This window comes from Merops nubicus, unplaced genomic scaffold (genome assembly GCF_000691845.1).
Source record: "Merops nubicus isolate BGI_N331 unplaced genomic scaffold, ASM69184v1 scaffold13163, whole genome shotgun sequence".
NCBI lineage: Eukaryota > Metazoa > Chordata > Aves > Coraciiformes > Meropidae > Merops > Merops nubicus.
In genome coordinates, this window is record NW_008596959.1 from 4,418 (window position 1) to 27,371 (window position 22,954).

The 22,954-nt window shown below is 42.0% G+C and overlaps 1 protein-coding gene across 1 annotated transcript in view; it reads left to right on the forward strand.

Annotated features, from left to right (window-relative positions):
- The window catches only part of LOC103769359 (probable JmjC domain-containing histone demethylation protein 2C), a gene marked incomplete at its 5' end in the record, with an annotated part of 25,649 nt that extends 4,414 nt beyond the window's left edge, over positions 1–21,235 (forward strand). Inside the window, 15 exons of the mRNA XM_008936552.1 lie at positions 896–1,110; positions 2,136–2,288; positions 5,064–5,153; positions 6,503–6,630; positions 6,827–7,040; positions 7,521–7,732; positions 8,190–8,468; positions 8,861–9,029; positions 9,440–9,530; positions 9,645–9,775; positions 10,915–11,037; positions 12,100–12,239; positions 14,485–14,661; positions 19,862–19,993; positions 20,342–21,235. Of these exons, the coding sequence (XP_008934800.1) occupies positions 896–1,110; positions 2,136–2,288; positions 5,064–5,153; positions 6,503–6,630; positions 6,827–7,040; positions 7,521–7,732; positions 8,190–8,468; positions 8,861–9,029; positions 9,440–9,530; positions 9,645–9,775; positions 10,915–11,037; positions 12,100–12,239; positions 14,485–14,661; positions 19,862–19,993; positions 20,342–20,431 (2,344 nt within the window). The remainder of the gene's footprint in view (positions 1–895; positions 1,111–2,135; positions 2,289–5,063; positions 5,154–6,502; positions 6,631–6,826; positions 7,041–7,520; positions 7,733–8,189; positions 8,469–8,860; positions 9,030–9,439; positions 9,531–9,644; positions 9,776–10,914; positions 11,038–12,099; positions 12,240–14,484; positions 14,662–19,861; positions 19,994–20,341) is intronic.
- Between the last annotated feature and the right edge of the window lie 1,719 nt (positions 21,236–22,954).

Sequence of the window (22,954 nt, forward strand, 5' to 3'; positions counted from 1 at the left end):
ACAAGTGGAATTTTAAAATTTGAATGTTTTGAATATACTGTGGTAAAATTTTATGGCAGTTATTTTCAGTGTGTTTAGGTAGTAGGGCTTGATCTGTAAATGAAGTTTGCACTACTGCTGGAAGCCATTGTAACTGAAAATTCATAATTTCTTCTCGTTCTTTAAATACATATCTAAACCTTTTTTGGCACTTAGTTCTGAATTTAGGACTATTTTACTGGGATTGCTGTAAAATTCCTTTCTTTAACTATTAGAGTAATCACATGTATAATGAATTTTCCTGTATTATGCAAGGTGAAATAATTAATTGTTACTGCTTCAAATAAGGTAAATATTGCCAGCATTAGTGGAATGGTATTGGGTAGCATAACAGGAAAGCTTTTAGTTATTTTAAAAGTCAGAAATAAGCGGATACAAAAACATTATGTTGTATTAGTGATTTGCTCTGCCTACAAAGACTTAAATATCATGTTTGAATTCCTGTTTTCTGAGTAAGGGATTAGTATCATAGAAAGATCTATAAGATATGAGTGAGACTGAGTGATTTCTTTCATAGATACTCCCAAAATTAAAGGTGAGGAATAGGTGCAAGCAAAGGGGGGCGAAGGGAGAAGATATTTCCTGTCTAGAATTTTAAATGTTATAGGTACAGGATGATGAGTAAACTGAATGCCAAAGGTGCCTAAAAACTTAGTTCCAGTTTTCATGCTTCCTCACTATTCTAAAACCATTTTTGGTAGTAAGATTCATTTTTCAATTAAAAAATGTCAGGTTGCTAAAGAAGGTGAAGAAAACTTACTTGTTGCAAGACATAAGCAGTAAGGTCCATTAGTAGGTAAACTGAGTCACAGAATGTGGTGATACATGCAGTTAAACTTCCTGTTTTCATTTTTAGGTTGTCTTTTAGTAAGAATGGAGTGGTTAGGATAGATGGTTTCTCATCTCCTGATCAATATGATGATGAAGCCCTGAGTTTATGGACACATGAGAACTATGAAGATGATGAACTGGACCTAGAAACATCTAAATACATCCTAGATATCATAGGTGATAAGTTTTGTCAGTTGGTAACGTCTGAAAAAACAGCCATGTCCTGGGTGAAAAAAGACGGTAAGGAAACCTAAAATGTTTCTCAAGCGTTCTGCAGTTGTACTCGAGTGTTTGTGTTCCTCACGGTCTGGTGCTTCCTTTCAAGTACAAACCTCACCAGAGCATTGCACTGGATTTTTCTGGGCTATTTTGTAAGAGAGTATGTCGGGAAGGGGCAGGGACCTTCCTCAGTGGGCCAGCCCGTTCCGCCTCCCTGCACTGGCGGCTATGCTGGACTAGGCTGCTGTTGGGCTTGGAGCAGCCTCGCTTCCCAGCTTGGCTTCCAGCTCTGCAGCCAGAGCGGCCAGCTCCAAGCCAAGGCCCCCAGCCAGCCAGGTACAGACTCCTGCCAACAGACGCTGTGTTTCTGACGTGTCTCCTTCCTGAAGCAAAGGAGGATCACGTGGAAGCGTGGGCCCTGCAGAGCATGTGCTAACACTGTCACCTCCTCCCTACCAAAGCCACAGTTAGTCCATCCTTCTGGCCCATGGCAGATGGGCACAGGCTGGAAACAGGCTGGTGGCTCCACTAATTCCAGGCACTAGGAGGAGGAGGAGGAGGAGGTAGGGCAGAAAGCAGAAGTACTAGCCAGGTCCCTAGGACAGCACCTCCCTCCCCTCCTGCTGACTTCACCTGTCCAGCTTGCCAATTTGGTTGCCCTTGAGATTAAACATGTCCCATAGGCAGGCAGCTGAAAAACTCGCCTCCTCTTTGTTTCACGGGGTTAAAGGTGACTTAAACAAGTTCTTCTTCATACTTGCAAGCCACTAGTGTTGAGCAGGAATATTCTTACTCTATTACTGCAGTCTGTTTTTTTGGATGCTTAGATTTGTTTATAGTATATTGATAGTGGCATTGATGGGAGTGCTGTGTAATGCAACTAAGGGAGTGGAGGTGGATGGTCTGTTTATGAAGGATTGCTTTCCTCCCCTCCTACCCAGTTGCCTCTGTGGGGAAAATTACGAATGCTTCATCTATAAAGGCTATTCATCCTGTGCTTTGCATTTAAATTTCAGTCCTTTTATTCTGCTTATTTTGTATTTCAGCCAAAATTGCATGGAAGAGAGCAGTGAGAGGAGTCCGTGAGATGTGCGATGCGTGTGAAGCCACATTATTTAACATTCACTGGGTCTGCCAAAAATGTGGATTTGTGGTCTGCCTAGATTGTTACAAGGCAAAGGAAAGAAAAAGTTCTAGAGGTCAGTTATGAACTAGAATATTGTATAGACTGTTTATTCTCCCATGTAGATCCACTAATGTAACTGTCTTTCTGTAAAGTGTTAAATCACTGCTTCTGTGTTTTGGTTTATCTTAAATCTTTTTTGCCTCCTTTTTTTTTGTTGGTAGATGTAGAATCATTCAGAAAGCAACTGTTCTGGGGGCTGTTTAGGTCTTTGTCCACTTTTCAGACTTTTTGTGTGGATTGTCTTGAATTGCTTGCATCTTGCCTCTCAAGGTTAAATCACTGAATCGTTCTGTGATTATTATTTTATTATCTGTTATTATGATTCTATGATAAATTTTGTTCTTCACCTGTGAGTCTGGCTCTCTGTTACACCTCTGTGCCTTATGGTAACTCATTACTCATGACTTGCCTTAATTTGAGTGCTTTCTACACGTCCACCCTTTATGGGGAAGCAGTAGTAGTACATGGTTTGTCATGTTGACTTAACAGTCTACTTTTTTATTAGCGAGATGGTGAAAAATGCTTCAGAAAATATTTAAAAATGGGTATAGTGGAGGTTTCACAGTCCAGAAGCCTACACCCATACTCAGTTTAACCAAATTCCTGTGCTTTAATGGAAGTGCCTAGTTTAGTCTGGAGTGAAGTATTAACAGGACTGTCTTACTGTAATTTTGGAGTGACCCATCCTGGTTGCAGCTGAAAGGAGGAATGGCATGGCAGATTGACCTGGTCCTTCAGCCCTGGGCTGACGCTGGTGCTCAGGCTGTTTGTTGGAAAGAACTGCCTTCCCCTGGGTGGCAGGCATCGTGCCCTGGCACAGCCCTGTGGTCACACACTGCGCCAGGAACTGATTCAAGTGTAATGCTGTTTTGAAAAGCATTTCCATGTTTGTCATAGCAGCCTAATGTTGCAGATGTGAAATGTTAGTGAAATGAACTTTAACTGTTAGATGGCAAATCTCTGATGAACGAAGAGACTTTGTCCTTGGCTTGCAGCGAGAGGTTTCCTAGACTGCGGTTGTAGGATGTTCCCAGAGACTTCCATCAAAGCCTTGAAGGTTCTAGGGAACTAATGTCAGTGTCTTCCAACACCAGGAACAGTTGTTAATGCTTTAATGCCAGAGGCTGCTCCAGCAGCTCTTAACTGGCTTGAATCTGTGTTCACTCGTGTGTGCATCCATCCGACGTGGCTTGGGATACACGCTGAACATTATTTACCCTAGTGGGAACATGCAGTCAGAGGTTTTTTATAGTGTGAATGTTAACCAGCCAGGAAAATTTTGGTAAAATGTCTCAGAAGCTTTAAAAAGCAGTATACAGATGCAGCCTTTTCAGCCTTCTAACAGGGAAGACTTTTCTTAACTGTTCTTCACATTACATATAAGAAGGGCAGTGTGATAGCCTCCCTTTCTGTGGCTTTATTTCTAATGATGCTGTAGGATTCATGTGAACTGTCTTTCTTTTGGCACTCTTACAACTTCAGAACCACCCACCCATCTCTGTATAATAGCACTTTATATTACACCATTTTTCCTGGAACCAGTCGTTGTTTTTACAGTTGCTAAATGTAACAGAGAATACACTGGTTTCCCCCTGCTTCAGCAGAGGTTTAAATATTCCATATTCAGATATTTATCAATGACTTCTCTCATTACTTGACAATGTGAATGAATGAGTGTGCGTCCATTGTTACCTTCAGACAGTTCATGGCACCATCAAGTGGAATGCCACGTTATGGCATTTCAGTGATAAAATAATGTCAAGTAGATCTATTCTATTTTTTATTTGATTTATGTTCGTGACCTATTAAATATTTCAGTGTTTTAGGTAAACTACAGATTAGCTGACAAATCAAAAATTTATCTGAGGAATTTGGTAATTTTTGTATCTATTACAGTGTAAGAAAATAATGCTTTAATGTGCTAAACACTTCCGTTCGGTGTGTTCCTTAGGTTACATTGCTGGAGCTGATCACACTAGTAAAAAGATTTTGAGATTTTATTAAAACTGGCAGTTCAATAGGATGCAAGACTTGGGAGTTGAGGGAGAAATTGCATTCCTATTTTTGCCCCAAAATCACATAGCATATCAGTGACTAGTTGCTTGGCCCGACGTGTTGCACTCTTGTTCTTCCTCTGTCTTGCTTCTACGCTGCATATTTTTCTGGCAGGGGCCATCTTCCTGAAACTTTTATGGAAGACTTCTCTCTCCTACCAGTTAGGCTCTCTCTGCTGCCACAAACCATTTTTAACCAGTACAGACAGACTTGTGGTTTCATGGTTGCTTTAATGTAATATAAATTCATGATGGAACTTCGCTGTCCTTGTGCCACCAGTGACGTGGGCACAGCCGTGTGGTGGCCAAATCAGAGAACTGATTCGGTTAAAAGTTCATCTTTTTTGTTTGTTTGGCCCTCTCTGGTCAAAGACAGTCACTTTCAGTTGCAGTGTGGATGGTGTCAAATTAATTAACCATACAGTTGCAGCCTAATTGTGTGTTTTTGGTGTTAGAATTCATCAAGGAAGCCACTGCCTCAATAGCAACCGTAAAGATTTCTGCTTATGCTAAATTGGCAAGTTGCTAAATGTAATAAAGGGAATATATTTCAAGACTCAAGGCTCTGTGTTACAGATGGAGCTACTTCAGATTTCAGTATTTTAAAAACTCCTTATTCTTTTCCTTACTGTGAAAAGTAGCTGTTTTATGGCAAGTCTTTGTTACACAATACCAGGATTGAAGACTTAGAGTATGCACACAAAACTGTTTCTGTTGGCATTGTTATTTTGCAGATAAGGAATTATATGCCTGGATGAAGTGTGTGAAGGGCCAGCCTCATGACCACAAACACCTGATGCCAACACAGATTATTCCAGGCTCTGGTAAGACCACCTGCAAACAAGCAGGATATGTTTTTCCCCAGGTCTCTCTGTGAAGAGAGGCTGGAGTTGTTTCTGGAAACATCTACCATTTAAAAACCTGTGAATTGTGTCAAATAGCTGTGGGAAGGCAAGTGATTCTGGGCAGTTAGCAGCAAGGGGCACAGATGATGACAGGGGAAGGAGGAGTATGCCAACAGATGTCTGAAGGGGTTTTGGGGACAGACAGCAAAGAAATTCGGGTGTGTCTTGTGACTGTTTTGTACCTTTTCAGAGCAGAATAGAACAGCCAGGATGTACTTAGTAAATCTGACCTTAGCAGTTAAAAAGGAATCTGAGAATAGTTCTCCCAAGGGGCATTACATGGCAACATATTTTGGGGCGTTTTTCACTGTTTTCTGCCCCATCAACCCAAGAAAAGAAAAGATTCATGTGGTTTTGGTAGGACATCTGATTGAGCATCTTAAAGCAAAATGCAGTTAAGGAGTTAGTGATAAATAAAAAAACTACACAGTTTTTAACCAGCTAAATTCAGAATTTTTTTTTTTTTTTTACAACCAAGTAAGTGTTATGAAGATGTGCAGTTAGGTGTGGTGGTGGTGGTTAGTGCAACTTTACTTGTGATCTCTGGCAGCACTGATGTGCAGAGCAGGGAATGGAAAACTCAGATGTGTCCTCAAACTTGTTAAGTAAATTCCCAAGTTATTTTAAGCTGGAAATACAGACTCAGTCATTATTTTATGGGTTGTTGCATGTTAGTTCAGGTAGAAATGAAGGTTGGTTAGACTCCATAATAAATTTAAATCGTGACATTCCCCAGAACAGGTTCCAGACTGAAACTGTTTTTAATTTTAAATTGTGAAATGAACCACTCATCTGGAAACAGCACAGTGAAGACTGCCTACATAACCTCAGTTTTGTTCTTCTGTGCGTACCCATTGCCAAGCAGCCTTAAATTACATGATCACATACTAATTTTTCTGTCAAGACATGGCTTACTTCAGTCTAAAGTTTGACAGTTTTATCAAATGAAGCAAAGCTGCACCCGTGGAACAATGAGGAGTAAATAATGAATGATGGGCTTGCTTGGTGTGTGCTGTGCAATGGGAATTCAGAGTGAAGGTTAGATTATTCAGAAGAGTAGTGTGCAGTTATTTAATTAAAAACCTTGTCTTTTTCTGCTTGAGCTTTAAGGTGAACTCTACAGTCTTTTTACAGTATTAAATTTAGCATTTTTAGTAGTTTAAATTTTAAAAAAGTTTGGAGACGGCATTTTAGCATCACAATGTGCATGTTGTAAAGAGGGTCACAAAGTGATTGAGAGCTGCTAATGATTTTCTTCTTTCTTCCAGTTTTGACAGATCTTTTAGATGCTATGCACAGTATTAGAGAAAAATTTGAAATTAAATCCCATTGTCAGTGTACCAGCAAGCAGAGCACACAAGCTGGCAAGCTCCCTGCAATGAATGGTGTGTCCCAGGTGAGTCTAAAATGTGTGTATACATTGCAGTTTGTTCAGATGTTCTGATCCTTGTGGATTTTTACATTTAAATAGTACCAGTTGCATTTTAATTGGCATATTAAAATACATAAATATTGGTGGTTAAACACTAGCCTTGCCTTTGAAATTCTTTAAAGCAAAGTTGCATACTTAAAAATAAATTTGTTCTTCACAGGTTTTGCAGAATGTCCTTAACCACAGTAATAAAATTTCTCTGTGCATGCCTGAGTCTCAACAGCAGATCCCCCCTCAAAAGTCTGAGACGAATGGTAACACAAGTCCAAGAAGTGATGTAAGCACAGACAGCAAGTTAACACCCCCTGAATCCCAATCACCACTGCATTGGTTAGCTGATCTTGCAGAGCAGAAAGCCAGAGAAGAAAAGAAAGGTAAATGTTTGAAATTGTCATACCATGTCCATGACTTCGGGGACACCAGTGATACACAGTTGAACTCATTAGGAAAAATTCACACTATTTTCTGCCCAACAAAAAGAAGAGATTGTTTTTTCCCCCCTTAATTTTACTCTTGAAACTGCAATGCCTTCTCCAGGTGGCAGCAGACTCTGTTACCAGAAGAGCCACTAGTGGAATGCATGTGTAATGTGGCAGAATTTCCAGCTACAGCATCTCTCATTTGTGACAGGCACTCACTCAGCTGTGTGTCTGAGATGCTGAGGAAGGCTGTTTCATGGTCACACTGTTTGACTGCTTTTGAAGGGTCTGGTTCATCCTCTGGTGTGTTTTCAGATGAATGAAGTGCTGGTGCTACAGTGTATTGCCACCAGTACGGCGCGGGGTACTAGTGCTGTTCCTGTGTCTGCATTGTGATCCAATAGTGTAAACTTCCAATTATTATTTCTATTTTAGAGAACAAAGAATGTCCTGGAAAACATTCAAGGGAGGAGAAAGACCAGGATAATTCAGAGTCCCAAAACTGCAAAAGCTCCCCTCCTGCATCCCAGAACAACGAGCAGGGCTCAACCTTACGGGATTTATTAACTACGACAGCAGGCAAACTGCGTCTAGGTTCTACAGATGCTGGTATTGCTTTTGCTCCAGTTTACTCTACAGGAACAGCAGTAAGTGTTTACAGGGCACACTGGTTTTCTGTCAGGATTTGAAATAATAATAATGGTGGTAATTTGTTTTGATACGTTGCATTTAGAGCCATCTGAGAGCTGTTTTGCTTTAAATATTTATAATTAAAACTTTTTATATATATATATATATACACACATTTGCCTTAACATTTTATTTATGTATGAAGTGATAATTGGTACATACTGTGAATAAAATGTCTGTGAAGTTAGATAAAGCCTTAACCTGGCAAAGTAAAGGAAGATTGCAGTGTATTGGGTTTTGTCATAACTGCTTATTTCTAACTTCTGTGTAAGAATGCATGGAGTTTTCTACAAAAGAAGTAGATAATTGCGAGCTTCTAGTTGGTAATAAAATGTCATTCTACTGCAAAAGAAATTGCATTCATTTTATTTGTTTTTATGTTGTTTAAGCACATGTTTGTTTTCTTTCTAATAGAGTGGCAAGAGTGGAAGGACTATGCCAAACATTCTTGATGATATAATTGCTTCAGTAGTAGAAAACAAGATTCCACCAAATAGAGCACCAAAGATAAATGTAAACTCTGAAATAAAAGATGAGCCAAAGGATGATAGAAAAAGTATTCAGGATGACTGCAGTAAACGGTACAGTGATATTCAGTATTCGTGGATCTGTGACAAGCATGTTTTGTGGCTCAGAGACCATGAGAACAACAACAACTGGAAGCTCTTCAAAGAGTGCTGGAAACAAGGAAGGGTAGGTATTGAGTCATTCAGTCTATAAAGTGACCTTGGTATGAACTCTGGGGGAGTTTGTGATAAAGGACAAATTTGCCTAACTCTGTGTTTGGAAGTGTATTGTTAGCAGTGGGCAAGAACTTGTATAGCCCACACAGGAACCTTTTGTATTTTAAACTTCAGTTAATTGCTAATAATAAGTAAGAAATTACAGCTATAGAGATTGAAATTCAAAGAAGATGTATTTAGACATTTTGGGTGTGGTTGCTCCTGGAGGAAGTGTTAACACCTCAGCAGGGCCAAGCTCCTCAGTCTGTGTTTCAGATATATTTGTGTTCCAGTTTAATTGAGGGAGGTGCTTACTTGCAAAAGGATAATTATTGATTTTTCTTAATTTTTTTTTTTTTACAGCCTGTTTTAGTGTCCGGTATGCATAAGAAAATGAACTTCAGCCTGTGGAAAGCTGAGTCAATTAGTCTAGATTTTGGGAACCAGCAAGCTGATATCTTGAATTGCAAAGACAGTATTATTTCAAACACCAATGTCAAGGATTTCTGGGATGGTTTTGAAGATGTTTCAAGTACGTTACTTCAAACATATTATTCCATCAGTTCTGAATATGGTCAATGTTAGAAACTGTGGGTAAAAATATTATTTATGGATCTTGAGGCTTTGAAGAAACTTTAATTTAAAAAGAAAGCTCTAGGTAATCAGTTTCCAGGGAATGTGATGGAAACCTGCATCTTTGTACTTTCGTAGAATTAAAGATGCATGAATATACTAGTTAGGTCTGACTAAGGAACCAAACACATGTCATGGTTCTTCAACTGGTTGAGTTTGCTTTGTATCCTTCTTGAGTCTCAAAATTAATTTCCTGATTTGTGGATAAACTCTTTATAGACATATTAAGAGTTCAGTTACATGTTCCAGTTGAATAAAGTAAAACATCCACAGTGTATTAATTTTTAGTAATTTCTATCTTACTTGCAGAACGGCAGAAAGTGAAAAATGGGGAAACAGCTCTACTGAAACTGAAAGACTGGCCTTCTGGTGAAGATTTCAAGGCTATGATGCCAGCAAGGTATTTGGGTTTAATATTAGATATTCTCAAATCAATCTCTGTGGGTTGTGGTTTGTTTTTTTTTTTTCTCTACATAACACATTCAATTACATTCTTCTTTCTTTTCTTCTCCAGGTATGATGACTTGTTAAAAAGTTTACCCTTACCTGAATATTGTAGTCCAGAAGGAAAGCTAAACCTGGCTTCTCATCTGCCAGGATTTTTTGTCCGTCCGGATTTGGGACCCAGACTGTGCAGTGCATATGGTGAGTGTGCCCTGGAAGTGTTGCAGTTTACTGCTTCCCTTAGAGTATCACACATCATAAGCTTCATAGAAAGCTGAGCTTGCTTGGAGGATAATTGCTCACTGAAAGTAGCAGTAATACTTGACTGGCTTGCATATTAACAGTACGTGCACCTCAGGCATGAGAGTTTATTTCCTTCTGCATTCCTGTCTTGTCCTGTGCTGTCATAGCCTCATGAAGCATATAAGTGGTTAGCTGCAGTTCCTGTCTTTAATAATGCTGTATGACAAAATGCTTCATGAAATATTATTGTGTTTGTAATCCTGGTCGTACATAAATCTCAACATACTTCTCGTCATTTGTATTGTATGCTGTATGCTCAAAACCTGCTTAGAAAAGGTTGTTTCCCTCAGACTTTCCCAACTGCTCCTTCTATTGCAAACTTGTTCAATTTGGTTTTACAAATTGTTGTAATAGGGCAAGAATTGAATTGTAATTTGTGGCGTGATGGCTTTGGTTGAAAAAGCTCTCCAGATGTTCTTTGAAGTAAACATATTAATGATAGTGATCACAGCATGGGTCTGAAGAGCTGAATCATTAACGACACTTTCATGTAACACTGCTGCAAGGCAGTGTTCTAAAATGTCCCATTGACTTAAGTGTGGATGTTTTCACCTCTTAGAAGTAGAATTATTTTTCCTCTTTTCTGGGGACTCTTACAACTAAAATTATTTTTCCTCTTGCTTGGGGACTTCTTTCAATTAAGCACTCAGCTTAGAGCCAGGTGTAGAAGTGACACATTTGAGGTGATAACCTTGTGTGTTCATTGTACATTTATTATGCCTGGAATAACCTGAAAGTTTGGGAGGGAACGTAGTGGTCAGGAAGTGTCTTCAGTTATTCTGCTGACATGTGGTTTGCTCTGACACCACTGCCCAGTTACCAGGGCTAAGAGATGTTTCACTGGCTAAACAAGAAAATAACAGCCTGTTTGTCGCTTGTGTATCTGGGAGTTTGCACGTTACAGCCTGTCTGTACATAAAATACTGCATTCCTGTGATGCTGAGTGTAGTTTCAGAAATTTCTTCTCAGCTGTTGCACGTTTCTATTTGAAGGTGAATATGCAATACAACAGATCTTAATTTTATCTTGGAATATAGGTGTAGCTGCTACTAAAGACCATGATGTAGGCACCACGAATCTCCATATTGAAGTCTCCGATGTCGTGAACATCCTCGTTTATGTTGGCATAGCAAAAGGAAATGGAGTCCTTTCCAAATCAGGTGAGGGGAAGCTCATTGGGAGGGGTGGAGATGGACTGAATGATTGCAGCTTTTAAAGTTGACACTGTTCTTCTGATTCGGGTGAAGGATACCCACAAGTACTTGCTTGAACCTGGGAAATTCTTTGTTTCAAGAATTTGCACACACATTAATTCTGCATAAATTACACTGCAGCTTATGAATTATGAAATGGTATATCAAACTCTTGTCACTTTTTTTGCCATTACCTATTATTGATGTAGCATTTCTGTGCTGGGGCTGGCAGAGCTAATGGAAGTGCAGGATGAGGGATTTTCTCTGGAAGCTGTGGTAGTTCTAACAATTATGTCAGGATGATATATTTGCCAGACCTTCTGTTTGTTCTGCTCCCTCTGGATGCACTGTGTTTGCTCTATTGGATTTGGACTGTAATATAATTTTTCAGCACTGGAGAGCTTAAATTGGTGTATGTTAGTTGTCTGTATGAGGTTTATTGCTTATGTGAAACAGTCCTTAAATCACTGAAATAGTTTTGTTTCTTTCCCCTTACTCTTTTGTCCTCTTATTCCATAATCAGCAAATGTAGTTTTTTGGGTGTGACTGATAGAGCTGCAGTAAGGCTTTTTGTCTTGTCTTTACTTGGGTTTTCACTTCTTTATGCACTGAGTTAACAGCAGCTGAACTTGAGCATATTGGAGAGCTCTAGCTTCTTGTAGCTGCTGCAGAAAAGCACACAAAACACTGCTTTTGCTGACTGCAGGAAAACACCTTTTTTGTTTTTCTGTTTGGTGCCAGCCCTGCTGGTTGTTTGTGGTGGGGTTTTTTTGGTTTTTTTTTTGTTTTTTTTAGGTATGATAATGTGTTCTATCAAATTCCAGAAATATAGAAAAAGTTAAACATTGTTTTTAAGGTATTTATGGCATTCGTGTTCTAGTAACTAATTACAAACACCAAACAAAAAGACACCTGTGGGCTTCTGTTATATTCAGCAAACTTTTGTCTGCTCAGTCTCACACAAGAAATTCTAAAAAAGGGTGTTGAAGTTTTCTTCTCATTTTTAAAAAAATTTTTGTTGAATTTTAGGAGTTTTGAAGAAGTTTGAAGAGGAGGATTTGGATGACCTTCTAAGGAAGCGGTTGAAAGACTCGAGTGAATTACCTGGTGCTTTATGGCACATTTATGCTGGCAAAGATGCTGACAAGATAAGGGAGTTTCTGCAAAAGGTTAGATTTATAATAGTAGACGTTTCATTATAAGTAACTGGTAAATCAAATGGAGCTGGCAAAACCACAACCCCCACCTCTCTGCTAGGGGAGGGACAGAAGCAAAATTATTTCCCGTATAGGAAATTATAATTGACCTGCTACCTCATCAACAAATAAAGTATGTAACATGATACATAGTCACTTCTGGAGAGTTACTGGTAGCCTGCAAACTGAAGGCTCGGGAGGGCATGGAGATCTAGTCTTGTCCCTCTCTGATACGAAGGATATTCTGTAGTATAATGTCTTCGTCACTGATCCATTCTTGCATTATCAGATGCTGAAATTTCTTCATGCAGAATGCCCTGACAGCAGCCACTGATCTTCATACAGGCTCTTATGTCAGTTAGCTCAAAGAACATGCCTTGCCTCTTAGTGAAGGTGAAGGTGGTGGGGGATGATGTACCCCAGGGCAGCAAACTTCTGTAACGTTAGCTACAGTGCAGATCTTCCTTCTGCAGCATGTGATGGACAAGTTAGAGCCATTCTGCCCCATAGAACCTTTCGGGTCATTACTTACCACATAGGATGAATATCCACATGTGGGCCATTGATTGTCATCAGTGGCATTAAATTTAGAGTTACCATCTTGGAAGTATTTTTTCTGTGCCTTGTCTTTAGCATGTTTTCATGTTCCAGAGGGTGGTCTTGATGGATGACATAGCAGTACCAAAATATCACTGAAGTGGTTGCCCAGGAAAAAGAAGTCCTCACTGTCTTCTACTGTGGGAAAATGTCAGAGGGGTTTTAACTGGCTAAACCAAAGGGATCTGTAAACAGGCTGAAAGCCAAGGTCTCTATTGCAAGCAGGAAGAGCCTCAGAAATTCAGCAGTAAACGATTCTCTTGGACAATAAAGCAGTGTTTCAGTCCCAGGGCAGCTGTCCTCTGGTGACTCAAACGTTTGCTCTTTGGCAAGCTGAACTGTGGGGAAAAATGAGCACTAAATAAAATACAGCTAATTCCATGAGATTATTAATTACCCAGCAAGGTTTTTCTGTTCATTCATCAAGTAGATGGTGGCTCTTCAGTTTGGAAAAGAGAGTTGTGAACAAAATTCCAAATGCAAGGGAATAGCTGGACAATGAACGTTATTGAACGTTTCTTCTTTTAGAGCAGTTAGGGGATATTGTGAAACTCTTTGAGCAGCAGGTTTAAAACAGAAGCTCTTAAGACGCTATGGAATAAAGTTTGTCCTTTGCTGCTACAGTTTGCCATGGTATCCAAAATTAGTTGTGTATAGCCTTGTATTTTTGTTGTGGTTGTATTTTTGAAATACTGAATTGGAGGTTAATTGATGACTAGACCTTGGGACCACTTTCCTGGGTGGTAACAGATGAAGTGTCACTCTCTTGTTAGTACAGAAGGAAGAAGATAATACACAAGAACAGTTTCAAGCTCTGCATCACATAAGTATATTTAGTATCAATATGTATAAAAATGGTATGTTTTTAGTGAGATGATTGTCTTCTGAGTCACGACGGGTGGCTTGGATATGTGCTTTTTATCTTCACTTGCTTAGTCACTGTGATTGATTAGCTGTTGATTAAGGGTAATATTTGTTCCTCTGTGGTTAACTTGATGAGAAATGGTGGTTGCAGTCAAGTCTACTGGTGTCAGCAAGTTGATGTTTGTTTGTTTTTTTTTTTTTATTATGCCCATCATTTTTCCTGAATTCCTTATTGGGATGGTAGGAAAATAACTTATTACAGAGTGGTTGAGATTGAAATGGGACCTCTTGAGGTCCTGTTGTCCAGCCCCTTTTGTGCTCTAGGAGAGTTGCCTAGAGCAGGTTGTCCAGGACCATATGACCCTTAGTTTTGTCTGGTGCTTTTTTCCTGAGCTGAGATTGGTGTTGGGTGTCTGTGTCAAAACTGAAGGTGGTAACCTTGAGGAGTTGGGAGCATAAGAACTCTTGAGGTCAGATTTTATGTTCTTGAAGAAGTCACATGTGAGAGTGTGTTGCTTATTAATAAATTATTGTGCCGTGTTCTTTAAAGCTTTACATGTTGGAGTGGGAGCTCTTCACATGTCTTCAGTCCAGTGGGACTCCTCAGTTCCTTTGAGGTTCTTTTGAATCCTTAACTAAAATTCCCATGTGGGTACTGAGAACACCATAGTGTTGCTTTTTCAGTTAGGTATACTTACAACTTACCAGAAAAAGGTGTTTCTTTGCAAAGTGACGTGGGATTTTTCTCTACTTGCAGATTGCAAAAGAGCAAGGCTTAGAAGTTTTACCAGAGCATGATCCAATACGTGATCAGAGTTGGTATGTGAACAAAAAACTTCGCCAAAGACTTCTGGAAGAATACGGAGTGAAAACCTGCACGGTCATCCAGTTCCTGGGCGACGCCATCATTCTGCCAGCAGGAGCACTTCACCAGGTAACACACAGCTGTCTCAAGACCCACAAGATGAGATAACATAAACGCAATAAAATAACAGAACCACAGCCATACTCAAATTAGATTTGATTTCCTTGCTGGTAGCTATTACTGTTTAGGAATTTACAGTAAGGTACACGTGCCTGTACGGATGACTAGCTGTACTAACGTACAGCAGCTGGAACCAAGCTTGAAATAATACTGGTCCTTTTTTCTTTTAAATGAAAAACGAGCAGACTATTGCTAACCACTTCTTTCTGCTTTTTATTTCATTAGCAAATTTCTAAATAAACTGGTGTTAGTTATGGCAAAGTCAGGTTAGTGTTTGTTTTTTGTTTTTTTTTTTTCCTTCTAAGCCCAGAGTTTGCCCTGGAGAAGCAGGGAGAGCAACCCAAGCAGGTAAAAATACCTGGATGTTGGGTGTCATTGGTTTTGTTTTCAGCTGTAGAGTAGTAGAGACAGTTTAGATGTAACAGGACGTTTCTGTAACGTGATTTGGAGGTTGTTTGCCTGTTCTGTACACAGAAGGTGCATCAGTCACCAGGAGTCATCACTGTCCCTTTGACAGCTCTCTTTACTGTCAGAAAGAGTGGTATCACCTTTGCAGCAGCTGTGCTGATTTAATTCTTAGTTGTGTTAGAAAAAACATGCTGCAAGTAGGGCAGTGCTGGAGAATGTGGGGATGTGTGGCAGCCTTCAGTCCTCTCCTAGCACGGAGGCTTTGTTAGGGTTGGTTTGTTTTATTTGGTTGGTGGAGTTTTTTCTCACAGTCTGTAGAGTGCTTCTCTTTGGTGAAAAGAGGAAGAAAGCACAATTGTTTAGACATGATTTGGGGCATTTCTAGGTTTGTTTATTTCTTCACTCCATGACCCTTTTCCTGTTCCAACAGGAAATGGAGCCTGCTTTCTTGCTGTCTTGCCAGCTGTCAAGCACCACTGATTAGGTAGCTGACTATCAAGGAACGGGGAACATCCCCACCCTGCAGCAGGGGTTGTAAACCATCTTGTTGCTAAAAGATTTATCACTGATCCCCACCCGGGTTCAAGGGAAGCCAGGCCTTTCTGAAGATGCTGCTGTTTGGTTTCTGATGTGCAGATCAGCTTCCAGCTGGCACCTCTTCTGGGCAGAGAGGAAGCAATGGCTTACCATGTCACTGTGACCAGGGCAGTAGGGTTTTCTCTGGGGGAAAAAAATGAATGGGTTGTAGTGAGGACAGTGGTTATGTCCCTAACCTATCTGGCTATTACCAGTTGCTGGGGCACTGAAAGCAACGTGTACCTTACCCAGACTGGACTCCTTTGTCATTCCAGTGGGTCTCCAGGTGGGTTTCATGTGGTGGTATGTTAAACCTGGACGATAGGTGTGAATTTTTCTGGCAAAAGAAAGAAAGAGGGGGGGAAAAAAGCAAATCCAGGTGACCAGATTGTTGTAGGTTGTCTTTCCCTGTACCATGTCTCAGTGTTGCTTCACAAAGGTGAAGGAGTGTCTGGCATTGATCTTATTCTTGGTTTCCGTTAAAGCAGTTCCTTCTCCCAGAGTGGGTAGGATTTGTATTGCATCCTCCAGCAGCCTGACTCTTACCTCTTGAAACAAGAGATACCCCAGACCCCCAGATACAGGAGTGAAAAGGGAGCCCACAGGGAAAAGAAAAAAACAAAAAAACCCCAAAACAACACCACAAAACAAACAAAAACTACAAAACAAAACAACAGCAAAACAAAAAACCCACACACCAAACCTACTGGGAAATTTGTTCTGTATAACATATAGCACTATATAAAGGCATACAGAATACAAAACATGAAGAAGTGGGACTTCTCCAGCCTTCCCTGCAGTTCATAGGTTTAAGGACCAAAAATAAGACCATTCCTATCTTTATCTCTTTGGCTTTAAACTCTAGATTGCTTTTGAAGTGGTAATGTTCTAGCTTCTGGCACCAAGGAGTTAATAACATGGTGTTTTTAAGCCTTAGTGGTGAAGCTGGGAACCTTTTCATCTTCAGTAAGAGGTTCCTGTGAATCTGCCACGTAGGAGGAAATGAAAGCATCATGTTCTTTCATGTACATGTATAGTATTCTGTGCAGCAATGCATAAATACTCACCTTAGGGATCAGAATCAGCACTTCATCTATACAGAGCACATTTGAAAACTTAAAAATAAGCCTGAACAAGAATATATACCACGTTAAGTTTCAGATTGACATGCGCATCATGAATCTTTAGTCATTAAAACTGGATGGGAGTAGATACTGAATTTGTTGGTACATTAACATTTTTATTTGCTCATCAGTAATGTTGTGGAGCAGAGGGAATCAGGCTTGAGGGCTGGAGTTGGGGATCCTGGCTGCCTGTGGTCAGTGTGTAGTGCAGCTCAGACACTTCCATCCTGGAGGCAGTTTGGACTGTTGTCACACTGCTGCTTCTGACTTGCTGCTCTAGATTTGATTGCTCTAACATGGAGGAGGTTGTGTGTATTTTTTCTATATATATATTGTCTTTGGCTTTATGGATTCAAGTCCAGCTTTTAAAGTATCTTGTTCTTAATATTTTATGGTAGCATAAAGCAGGCTTCTGGCTTCCCAGGTTTCCCCCTCCTCCCTGTGTACTCGCAGCCAGCCGTCACATCCCCCTCGTGGTCACTTGAGTAGGCAAAGTCAAACTGTGCCAGCAACAGGGAGGGTGGGAGAGTCTCTCCTGTGAGCTGTGACAGTGGCAGTAGCCTTGGCAGTGGAGGGAAGTGATGTCTCAGGGGGAAACCAGAAAGAGAGACAGCATTGGACTGGTCTCCTCTGCAGATGCTGCCCTGAATGTACAGTGTGTGATTGCGCCGTAGGATTCTGTCTCCTTTCTTCTTGTCCATACAAGTAGGGGAGCTCGGAAGTGCCTCCTGCTTATGTCTGGGCCTTATCCCTCTGGCATTCCCCAGCTAAAAGGGGGTTTTACTGTTCTTTTGAATGATCTACTCTTTCTGCTGCTCCACCCTGGGCCATCCTCTATCACAGTCATCATCTAGGGATGTCCTCCCTGGTTTTCTTTGGTGACTCCAAATTTGTAGAATATTTTAGTGATAAATTAAAAGTAAGAATACTTGAGTCAGTGATTGAAAAGTTTTTTTTCAGGTTACCTGCGAAACTTGTTCGTAGTAGAACAGGTTATTACAGCGTTGGTTTTCAGAGTGGCATTATCTTGATTTAACCACAGGATTACGGATTGTAAAATGACCTCCTGGAGATAATGCGACATCCTGGTGATGGTACGATAAGGATGTAGGATAAAGGTCTGGGAGCTGCTGGGCTGAGGGCTGGCTCCGGAGCTAAGCCATGCAGGAGAGGGCCGTGCCGTGAGGGTGGAGGGGCCCTTTCCTCCCTGCCCACACACCTTTCTATGTCCTAGCCCAGCTCTGAGGCTTTTCCAACGCTCTGCCCGCCTCCCGGGCCCTGCTGGAAAGCCTCTGCTCTGCGTGGGCTGGGGGAAGCTGTTCTCACAGCTCAGCTGGAGCTGTCCTCCTCGCCCCGCAAGCCTCAAGGGAAACGTTGCCAAACGTTGATTTGTGTGGCCTGGTATGCTGGTAGCATAAATGCTGTGAGCAGAGGTGCCCCTGGGCTGTCAGCGGGGCGTTCCCACGTGAAGCACCCACCCGGCCAGGTAGAATCTGTCCTCCCCACAAGGGCTTCCGCGCTGGTGAGACAGGCCCTGGAAGGGAAGGAGATGCAAGGCACGGCAGAACGCAGCGTCAGAGGGCAAAAGATTGCTTGTTCTGCAGCACAGGGAGAGGGAGTTTGTAAACCCTCATCTCAGTGAGGAGAAAGTGAAAGAGCGCGGTGGGATTTGCATGGGGTGGAAAGGAAAACAAGGGCAGGTAGGAGCTTGAAAGAGGTGAGAAGCCTGGCAGGGGAGGGGAGGGGCTGGGGCCCTCATTTCAGCTGAAGCTCCAGGAAATTCCCCGAGCGCTGGTGGGAGCCTGGGGTGGCAATTCTGCAGCTGTTTGCTCGCTCCTGGCATGCTGCCCTTTGCAAATCTGTGGCATCTGACAAACCCTCTTTGTCTCTGGCAGGACTTTTGTTTTGGTTCAGGAACAGCACTGCTTTGTCCTTGGTGGTGAGGAGGCTGCAGAGACCCTGCACACAGCGCTGGTGCTGAGCCGGGGGTTACCCTCTGGGGTGTCATCTGCAAAGGGGCAGCCCACCGTACAAAATCAGACACGGGTGGTGGGATGGAAGAGGGAAATAATTTTTGCATTAAGTCCTGTGTCCTCAACTGTGTAGGCCCCAAAGTTTTTTTGGGTGTCAGGTATCACAATGGAAATTTTAGAGTATGCATTAACCAAAAAAAAAAAAAAATTAGATCATTGCTGGGCTTGAGCTTAAAATATGCAGATCTTCATCAGTACTGAGCAGGGTGGGACTGTGTTTGCTTGGATGGCAGAGGTGCTCCTTTCCACCCACGGGTTTGTAAGTTTGCAGAATTGACATAGAACAACTTTATGAGCAGTTGGAGTTTGAGGAAATGAGATTCTTGACATGCTGAAGACACAGTGTGATTTGTAAGGGTTTAGGGCTGAAAACCTGATACACTTTGTGTTCTTGAAGAGGACAAACAGGAGCTGGTAGTCGGGTCACAGCTGGGAAGCATTCTTTCCTTTCCCCTGTCCTCCAGGCATGACCTGGGTGGCAGGAGAAGGTGTCTGTTTGTCTCAGGAGTTCCATCTTACCAGTAAGAAGTGGCTAGAGATGAAAACAACTTTCCCCCACCCTCCCTTCTGAACCTGCCCCTTTGTTCATGTTTGGGGTGTTTCCTCCTTTTTTTTCTTTTAAGTATTTCCACCTGCAGTTGATTTTCGGGGAGCACGGCGTGAGGAGCTGGGTGCTGCTGGGCAGGGGTGCTGCGGAGCCGGCACAGCTCCCGTGCTCTGGGGGGCTGTGCAGCAGCACCTGTGGGCAGAGCAGGCTCAACCCCTGCCCGAGCTGGCCGCGGGAGCAGGGGCGGCCACGCGTTGTTCAGAGCGCACCTTTTGCCAGAAGCTCGCTTAGAGACCTTGAATGTGCTCAGTCGCTCTCTGCCTAAAGCATATAAAGGTGCCCTGTAGTCTGATAAGCCTGTGGTTTAAGAGATCTCGAGGCCCGCTCTTCTCTCAGGTGCCTCTGCCAAAGAATATCCCCCCAAATACTAATTGCCAGTCTCTTCTTGTTGTTTTGGATAGGTGCAAAATTTTCACAGCTGCGTTCAAGTAACTGAAGACTTTGTGTCTCCAGAACATCTTGTGCAGTCGTTTCACTTAACGCAGGAGCTGAGGCTGTCAAAGGAAGAAATCAATTACGATGATAAACTGCAGGTAGGAGATGAGCTCTGCTCGGAAGCTGTTGGGAAGGCAGGGCGTGCTCGGGCTCATTGAGATGCGGAGCAGTGCGTGGAGCTACTTCCTCACTGCTGTTCACACAGAATAACAATGAGCAGCAGCCTGAATGCCAGGGGTGCAGATGACTCTCCCTTGACTCGGTGGTTTTATTTATTTCACCTTACCTTTTCAAATAGGTAAGGTGGTGTTTCTTTCTGTGCTGGCTCGAGGCAGCCTGCCTTTGTTTTCCATCCCCACGGGTTAGGGCTCAGTCCTAAATGCTGTTGCTTTACACAGAGTTCCTTAGTCGTAGGCCTTACTAAAACCTGTCTGATGTTTTTGCAGGTTAAAAATATCTTGTACCACGCAGTGAAAGAGATGGTGCGAGCTTTGAAGATCCATGAAGGTGAAATGGAAGACATGGATGAGAACTAAGCGCGCCCTGCTCTTTCTGTGTTGACATCAGATGGTTATTTTTTCTACTATATGAACGGTATGCACACTAATTTAAGCTTCACCAACCATCAGTGCCAAGAAAACGTAGTCATCGTATTTACTTGTTAATGACACTGCAGCGGTAGAGCTTCATATCACAGCCACTGTGATTCCATGTTAGACTTGCAAACAAGCAGCGTTCTGCTGTCCTGTATTATAATGTACATGAAGTTTGTGAAATGTCAAAGATTTAAGATGATGTATTTATTTTTGGAAAAAAACCACAAAATTCTATGCTATATTGTTGATCAAATGTAAATGTGACTTGTACAGTTTGCTAAAATAATTCAAGATATTTTTCACTACATTGAGACAGTTACTGTGAGAGTAGGACACAAACACCAGCTATTGCCTGCATTTGGGATCTTGCTGAGTCCGCACAGCAGTCATGTCATAATCTGAAAATTACTGCCAAATAATTGTAAACTTTGTAAAATATAAAGTATATAAAGTAGATATTAAATACAGACACTTCAGTATTTTATTGAAGCTATTCAGTGTACAATTAAACGTTTTCAAAAGGTGTAATTTATTTAAAAATTGTCTCATTTTGGTAAAATTTATGTGAACTTTTAAAGCTAAATATTAAACTTAATATGCTATGTAAATATATACATATATACATTCAATGATGTATTTTTTTAAAACATTGGCTTGCTTTAATTTGTTAAAAGTGCAAGTGTTACACATGCTTTGTACATTGAAGTTGAAAGGGGTTTTACATTTTCCATTAAAATGACTTTATCAAACCTTGTCTGGTCGTGTTGGTTCTTCACGCCTTGGTCCACGTGTGCCGGCCACAGTCATTCCTCCGCAGTGGCTGGAGTGTCCTGGCCTGGCTCCCTGGCACTGCTCTGCCCCGGCCGGGCCCTGCCCTAAACTGGGGGGAAGCTGGAGCCCAGCAGCCACAGCTGAGCCAGGGGGAGCCTCTCCTTAACAACAGCGCAGGTCCAGCGTCACTCGCGTTCTGTCTGCAGTAATCCAGTGCTTACTCTGGGCGAGGGGCACCAGGAGTTCCTACACAACAACTTACCTATAGCATCTTGGCTGTCTACAATTTGAGTGATGCTGCAAAATAATGGATGTTTTACAAAAAAATTGTTCTAATTTACTAATCATAACTGTTAGTTGTGGAACTCCAGCTCTTGGAGCTAAATTGGAAAAGTTAAAGGTGTACATGGATTTAAATTATTAGAAGGCTTAGATTTGCTGTTGGTTGTCAGGTGCAGCTGTAAGCTAGCTCCTGCTGTGGCCCAAAGGGGACAGACGGTAGCCAGCTTGCTTACTGCTCCCACTCTGACAAAGCCTGGCCACCAAAAAAAAACAGAACAGAAAACCCCATTTAAATTAGCTTAAAAAATACTGAAACATGAAAGCAATTTCTGTTCCAAAAGTAAAGTTCTTCATTTAGTTGGTTCAAAAGCTTGGGATTTACTTGAAGTTGAAAAGAAATACTTGAGGGTTAACTGTGCTTGGTAACTTGAGTTTTGGTGTGGTATTTTTAACATTTGTGACATGGCTGGAGGCTGCTGAAATGTGCGTTCCTGCTGCAGATGGTCATGTCACCCCCAGCCCCACGGCTGTCTTTGCAGTTCACTCCTAGTGCTGGGGTGTCTCTGTAGCTGAAAGGAGTGGGTTTGGTTTCCCCTGTGTCCATCTTGGCCGAAGCCTTGGTTTCTGCTCTCCCTCTTCTCAAAGGTGTTTGGGTGTGTTGCTGTTGGTGGCTGCACAGCGGGCAGCACCCAGTGCTCCTAGCTCTGAGCTGCAGTACCAGGGTGCTGACCCCGCAGCGCTTGCAGACCCAGGGAAGGGTCTGAGGGGAGTTCTTGTCTCCTCCCGTGGCAACTGAAGTCCCTGAACAGAGGCAAATTCGTATTTTTAACCATGAATATTAAAGTTCTTCCTTCGTGACCTTTCTCCTGCCACTTTTGCCAAGGAATCCTTACGTGTATGACAACATTGTTAATCCACAAAAATGTGCGGGTGAAACGGATGGTGGAGCAGCAAGAGTCCTCCCAAAGAAAAGCCCAAAAGATTGATAGGCTTGTAAGACAAAACATCTGGCTTTGGAGAGGCCAAAGTGCCAGTCCCCAGCTGCAGCGTGGCCCGCTGTGCTGCTCAGTGCCTGGGGTAGGAGCTGCTTCACTGCTCTCGGAGCCAAGGGAAATGGGCAAATCAGTTTGAACTGTGTGAATAGGAGTTCACTGTAATCACTACGGAGTTCAGCTGTCCCATTGATTTCTTTGGTACAGTCTGCCTGTAGTAAAGTGATGGGATGGTTACACAGGGTGTACAGTTTTAAAATTTTGTGGTTAATGGGTGTATGTGAAGGATTTGTGCTGCATAAGAGCATAACCTGATGCATTTTGCAGATGGCTGTGGGAATTGCTGCACTGGTAGATGGGGCAGCCTCGTAAGCTGCCCGCAGCAACGACGCTGCTCCCCAGTAACGGATGGGAGGGG